At 33.7% G+C, this 7,541-nt stretch overlaps 1 protein-coding gene across 1 annotated transcript; it reads right to left on the bottom strand.

The window, feature by feature from the left end:
* Window positions 1–3,521: 3,521 nt before the first annotated feature.
* On the bottom strand, window positions 3,522–7,197 carry RpS17 (ribosomal protein S17). Its single transcript, XM_088241687.1, has 3 exons — window positions 7,170–7,197; window positions 6,830–6,981; window positions 3,522–3,812 (listed from the first exon to the last, which is right to left on the bottom strand). Exons 1-3 carry the CDS (start codon window positions 7,170–7,172, stop codon window positions 3,572–3,574), a joined length of 396 nt encoding a protein of 131 aa, XP_088097813.1. The 5' UTR covers window positions 7,173–7,197; the 3' UTR covers window positions 3,522–3,571.
* Window positions 7,198–7,541: the final 344 nt, after the last annotated feature.

Below are 7,541 nucleotides of genomic sequence, written 5' to 3'. Positions count from 1 at the left end.
AGCCCTGTAAATGTCTGGACTTCCATATTCCTTTTTCAAAAAAAAGTTCTCCTCGTTGCAATAAATCTCAAGTCAATATTAATTTATATGCGAATTTAGTAAACTTTAGAGGGCGAATTTATTAGGGCACAACCCGTGTCAAGTTATATTATGTTTCTAGTTTCAATAGTTTGTATCTATAGTAATAAATGCATAATATACATACAACAACAACAAACCATCACGCCGATTCCCCGTAGGGGTAGGCAGAGAGGATAGAACGCCATAACACTCTATCTTGGCATACAGACCTCGCTTCCTCTACATTCACACATCTTCTCATGCACACACGCCGATTATTCCTACTTTTGACATGTCCATCTTCAAGTATTTGATGGACTTGATCGTGCCATGTCTTTCTCGGTCTTCCTCGTTTTCTGCATCCATCAACATTTGCATCGTAGATCCTTTTAGCCATTCTTTCGCTGTCCATTCGCTCTACATGTCCAAACCAACGCAGCACCCCTTTCTTGATTCTGTCAATAATGCATGTCTCAGCCTTACACACTTCACGGATCTCGACATTTGTGCACCTATCATACATCGTTTTACCACACATTCGCCTGAGGTATCGCATTTCGACAGCATTCAACCTACTTTCATCATTATTTTTTCAATTCCATGCTTCGCTCCCATACATTAGAGTTGGAACTAGAACTCCGTTGTGAACTGCTAGTTTAGCCTCCTGCGATAAACATTTGTTTGCCAAAGTAGATTTTAGTGCACCGTTCACCCTGTTCCCGGCACTCACCCTCCTTTCAATATCTTTCTCGGCCTTTCCGTTCCTAGTAAACATACTTCCCAGGTGCACAAATTCTTCTACCTGATACAGAATATCTCTTTTCACGCTGATCTCACATTTAGTTATATTTTCATCCCTGTCAAAAACCATCACTTTCGATTTATCAACATTCATAAGCAAATCGCTTTTCTTGCATACATCGTAGACTTTTGTTACCAAGAATTGAAGGTCTTCTTTGCTGCTAGCAAGAAGCACGGCATCGTATACATACATACACATAAATGCATAATATACATACATACACATAAATGCATACAAATACATAAATAGTTTTTAAATAACAATATTGATTATGATATAAGCACAACATTAGTACTGTGCAGAGGACTAAAGCGGGAAAATAATTGTTCCCAAAACACTGCTTTGAGGGACTCCAAATGTGATTGGTAATTGGTGACTCGAGATTTAATTTACTTGCACCATTTGTGTTCTATTTGTCTGATAGCTCCTGATACATGCCATTTTGGTGTCTATTATTTCATTTAGTAAGTTTACTTTATAATTTGTTATGGTATAAAGTCTTGCGGTATTTTGGGGACTATAAGATGCACCCCAATTTCTAAGAGTAAAAGAGTGCCTTATGGTTTGAAAAATACAATAGGTCTAAAAAGATTCAATGCACTTTTTACCTTCACCTTTTTTTTCTTGCATTTAAAAAAATGCCTTTTTTAAAAGTTGTAAATTTTTCTTGTTCCAATAAATCTACATTGTATTATTTTGAAATGCTTCCTGAAATGATTACACAAAGTCCTACTTATTTCGTTTGTTTACGCTTCATCGGAATTCCAATAAAAAAAAAAAAAACTTTAATCAATATTTTTCTCCAGAATCACTCCCTACAGTTCTATCTAGAAGTATGCCTAGGAATAATTTAGGGAATAGGGTGCCTACAATACATCTAAGTATGTTATATTGATAATATACAAAATAGCGTAGGTCTATTTAGGTACGTTTTTGTTGAGGGCTTAACATCCTTGCTCTCAATCTGCTTTACTAAATGCTAATTAGAACAGTGATCTTAATGAAAAATTTAACCTCAGCAAAAAAACTAATAACAATAAAAAAATGTATAAAACAGTTGAGGAGATTGCAAATGCAAGTCAATCGCAGTAAAAATAATTCTTGATTTTAAACATAATATGCTCGAAGTACAGAGTGTTAGTCCCTTTCTACTCCTAAAATATTTTTAATATTTCATCAAATGAGATTCAGAGCAATTTATGTAATAAGCTGGCCCATGTAGAGGTGCCCAATAGTTTGCGACAGTGGCTTTTCTCTCGGCTCAATATCTGTAGAGTACATATGTTTTGTGCATATATTATTACCATAATTATTGGAGTACAGTTAACCTCCAATTACCCGGACAAATGAGTGCCAAATTTGATTGCTTTTGAAATAGTACAGTGAATTGGAATCACATTAAAAACTTACCAGCGAAGTTAATTGCACAATTAAATATAAATGTTCTTTATTTTTCATTTCCTGACAATGATCTGGGTATTTGGTGATCCATATGACCGGAGTTTGGATAAACGGAGTTCTACTGTATATATAAATTTTAATGTATGTGATGTAGATATATTATTTAGATGCAAACTATTGTAATTAGGAACATAACATAAATCGTCAGTATACTATTAAAATTATGTCAGCCTTGTGGTGTAGTGGTTAGCGCGTTTGCCTACCATGTAAGAGGTCTCGGGTTTGATTCCAGACATGGTTGGCGTGAAATATTTATTTAAAAAGGCATTTTTACACTTAGAATATTTTATAGTATCTGGACTGGTACCTGAAGCGTAAAACCGATCATCTTAGCTTCATGCAAAAAAGAAAATGATCTAGATACACTGACCAGTGTACCAATTCAGTGCCCAGTGAAAGTGAATGACAATACAATTAAAACCCGTTAAATAACAAAATTTGAGAAAACAATTAAGAATGCAGTTGTCATTTTTCAAATTTTATCAACTGATAAAATCCTCAGAGGTTTAGTTTCAAAGTTAGCATGTATAAAAATCCAATAAGTTTTTATTTTTATGTTTTGAAAGCCATTCATTGGATTTATCGGACATTTTTTTTCAAAATCTCATCCATTGAAACAATTTAAAGGGAATAAGATGGCAATGTTTGATTATGTCCAAATGCTTGCAGACTGGCTGGATTTCCTCCCTAGGGAGTTGTTCATATTTAAATTTATTTCAACAGAGGGAAAAAAAAATGAGAAGGGAATATGGAAGTCTAGGCATTTACAGGGCTTATGACTGGTCATTGGCTGGTTTAAGTGGCAGGCAGTGTGCCGCGGGCGCTTTATAATGTGTAGACTTAAAATAAATGTCAGTTCACTCAAGACAGTTGTATCGTGTTTTACTCTCCGCCTCCTCGCCCTCCGCTTCCCACTAGACTTCGTGCTTCGCTGCTGCCTTCCACCGTGACTGCGCTCGCCTCTTCACACCAACAGGACCCTTTTGGAAAGCCCTTTTCAGGGCTACTGAGGTTGACTTAGCGGTCAGTGCTTTCTCGGTGCGCCGGGCTCAGGCCCCCCATTTACGCCGGGTGGGCCGATTGAGTGGAATCAGGGAGACGAAGCCGCCATCCCCCCCTGTAACGGGTCGGTTACAATACTTAAACGTAAACATGCAGTATAAATAAATGGTGTGATTGTATAATGAAACACAATAAATGCAGCATGAATTTTTTAATCAAAACATACTGGTAAATTATAAAATAAAGTTAAGTCCTCCTATTGAAGGATTGGGTGACGGGTTGGGTCAACTGAAGGCCGGTGATGTTGTTGAAGTCTAGCATCTTCAACATCTCCTTGGTGTCAGGATCCACTTCAATAATGTCATGCTCCAGAGCGGAAACTTCGGGAACATAGTTGTCACGACGCTCACGTTCTTCTTCCTGAAGCTTCACGGAGATTCCTCTAACTTGGGAGTGGCGAAGACGCCTCATCAAATGCGTGACGAAGCTAAAAACAAGATACATTTTAATTATCAGCTTAAATTACTGAGATTATAATCAGTTCACAATGAGAACTCAGTCTGCCAAGGTTTGTCGTCAGAAACAATATGATAATTGCGAAACCATGTAAATTGAAATCATCATTATTTAAATTCTCAACATTCACATAAGTAGTTTTAGTTACTAATAAATTAATTTAGTTTGTTATGAAAGTGTAACAATCTACATATTCATGTACATATGATACAAGACTTAATATATTATGTCTGTGTCCAGGTGGTTGAAGAATAAAGCTGTGCATACGAAATAGAACCAGAACCCTGAACAAGAGCTTTGGACCCGATGGATACTTCCAGATAAAAAAAAACATACAAAAACGGAAATTGAGCGGAGATAATTTCGCCACTTAAGCTATTGTTTCCTAGGAAAGCAGTGCCATTATCTAGCGGCTGTAATATACCGCGATGCGGTAGGTGTAATAAGACGGCCGTCTTAATGTGTCCAGAAATGTAAGCTTAATAAAAGGGGTGTCGTTATCTGGAGGCCATGACAGCTTATATGTCAAAAATTTGCAATGGAATAAGCACCCTCGATCTGTCATATTTTTCAGTAGTCATAATGTAGATATCAATTACATAGAAATAATATCATTATAAGAAATGAAAAAAACAAAAAAACAACAAAACAAAAAATTCTCGTGGCAAATATTTTATTTTTTTATTATTCATATACAGTCAAACATAGTTTTAACGATCGCGGAAATAGTGAGATATCGGATTTAACGAGGAAACATTAGTTGACATTTTAGTTTGTAGTTTTCTCCATACATTTATTCACTTTTATAATGAGCATCTTCTCTACCAAACGAAAATATTGTCAACAGCTGAGCGAAAACTCTTTAATTGTTTAAAAACATCATTGTCGAAATAAGAACCTAAGTAATAAAATACAAATGGGGGACTAACTTATTACCCGATGCCACTGGGCTTTATCGGTTTACATTTATGGTACTATACAAGTGTCCAAGTACCTAAGTGGTGTTTTGGCCGACAACATTGACAAAGTATCACACATATGGATGGAATTGCGTGTAAAAAATCCAAGCTTTGTGAACTTGGTAAGCACAGGCTTGGCACCTCATTACAATTTACCACTTTTTTTGTAGTTTATGAATGACATCCTCGTTTCGGGGGTTTTTACAATGTTTTTTAAAGATGTTCTATGATTAATGCATAATGAACATTACGAATAGGTGATGTCAGATAAGTTAAAACCTAACCCTTGAATTATAAACATGACTACTAACAAGCAGAAGTGTTTAAATTTGCGAAAAAGTAGCAATTATTTGTAAAATAGAATGTGGCGCTAAATATGTTTTCTCTATCCTTATATCACATTGTGAAAAAATACATATGTTTATTTATCTGAATTTGAAATTTAGAAACTGGTATGTTTGCAAGCAATAATTATAATTATCAATAGTAACAATATACAATGGCGATTGGATTTAAAAACCTTTATCTGATATAACGAGTAATGCTTATAATGAGAAAATTCAGTCGGTTCCGTCTTCCCCCAGTTCGACTGTAATTTGTTTGTTTTTTACATTATATTAAGTATCTGATATCTCAAGTGTTGTCCCCATATTTCGCTTAACTCTTCACATTACACGAAGAATCATGATTTTTTACAAAATCAATCAACTCTCCTATGAGAACTAGTGACATCACATGCGGAGTAATTTCAAAACTTTAAAAAATCATAGCGCTGATAATACGATACATAAAACAATATTTTTTTTAATTGGCTTAGTTTGACAGTATATTAACAAATAAAAAAAATACCACTGACTTAAATTAGAAGAATAAACAATACACGTTTAGATGATTCCGAGTTTACTAACCTATCTTTAGAACAGATTGTCATGATTGTAGAACGACACATGTGATTTTCTTCAACTACATGAGCATTTTTTTTATTTGAAACAATGTCACAACTTGATGAATACAAAAGTATATAATTTGATAATTGGGTTAGTTAGTTAGTTATATTATTTATTTCAAACCTGGAAGCTTTTATATAAACTTTTCAAGATCAAAGTAAAAGTCAACGTCGCAATTTTCACACATCAGTCAAAGTTCTACAATCACGGAGAGATAGAAGACAGATGGGAAATAAGGAAAAAGGGTTTTTTCTAAAAATAAATTAATTATCTGATGTGGTTAAGCTGAAACCAATCGACTAAAACTCAGGTATTTAAAAATTAATATTGTCAATTTTACAAATAAAAATAATAGATAAAAGTTATTTTGGGTAACTCTGTATGCACATTTGATGAACAAATTCTTTGATATTTGAGTAAATAATCTCTCTGGGAAATTATGACGTGATTTTTAAAAGCACTTTAGTTGTGATCAACGCGTTAAGTTGAAAATAAAACTTGTATATTAAAACACCCGTCAAGACCATGAATTGAAAATGATGTTCGAAACTAGGCACATCTTTTGAGGTCTTGAAGTATATTAGTAAATAAAGTATTGACAGATCACTGTGGTTAGTTAAGTTAACCATTAAGAGGATATGGGTTATATATTATTATTTAGGTATTTTATCGAGGTACTATAATACAGATTATTACTTGTCATAAAGAACACATTTTACTTAGTTTTTAACGTAAGTATAAGTTCTTAGAGAAATTCTGAAAGCAAACTGAAGCAATATGACTAAGGAACTCATAACTGTGAACGTCTTATAAAACCTGAGTATCGAAACTGATGATTTCCAGATGACATTCCAGGTGAAAAACACTAAGATTATTAATTTACAAAAGCAACTAAAGCATTAAACGCTATTGTTAAGTTTACGACTCGTCAAAACAGTTAGGTAAACATCCAATATCAACATATGTTAATATATTCGGTGACAGTCGTCTTGGTTTACGACTAAACAACTAATGAGTGATGCGTTTAGTAAAAGTTAACTTAATTAATATTAATTACAGTGCAACTAAAGTTTTGAACTCACCCGGCAATCTTGTTTCTTAGGGGCTTGGTGGGAATATTAGCGATTTCCTCACATATCCTCTTATTCGTGTCAAAATCGAGGGTCAATCGAGAATAATACTTCTCGATAATGATCTTTGAATTCTTCTTGATAGTCTTCGTCCTGACACGACCCTAGAAGAAAACAACATTTTGACACATGACTATAACCAACAAACTTTAAATTCACATAACTGACAGGTCATTATTTTTTAATCGGGTAAATTTCACAACACCACGATTAGTTTTGTAGAACTGATATCAATTAGAGAAAGGATGACGGTGATAAAACTAGATAAATTTAATAAAAATCGAACACCAACCATCTTTGCAGATTGTTAACCGGAAAGAAATGGTTCTGGAGTTGCCAGTATCGAGTAATAAATTGACTTATTTACACACATTTTCCAAAATCGGGGTTAAAAGTAAATCTCTGTCATTTCAAATAGAAAATTTTATTTAGTTTTCAAAACAAAAAAGTTTTTTTTTCCGTTATTAGGGCCTTCTACCAAAACATGATAAAATCGGCCAAAAACAAGTTACATTAATTTACAATAAACATAAGAACATCACAAACAGAAAGGAATAAAAATATAAATACAAACAATAGACAACAAAAATATACGTACAAGAATAATATCAAATAATAATTGAAATAATAAACATATAACTTAACTAACAAAATTTCAAGATAA

Source organism: Micrasema longulum, unplaced genomic scaffold (genome assembly GCF_059751315.1).
Source record: "Micrasema longulum isolate JH-2025_06_02 unplaced genomic scaffold, ASM5975131v1 h1tg003017l, whole genome shotgun sequence".
In the NCBI taxonomy this organism is placed as follows: Eukaryota; Metazoa; Arthropoda; class Insecta; order Trichoptera; family Brachycentridae; genus Micrasema; species Micrasema longulum.
This window is presented reverse-complemented; position numbering and strand designations above follow the sequence as displayed.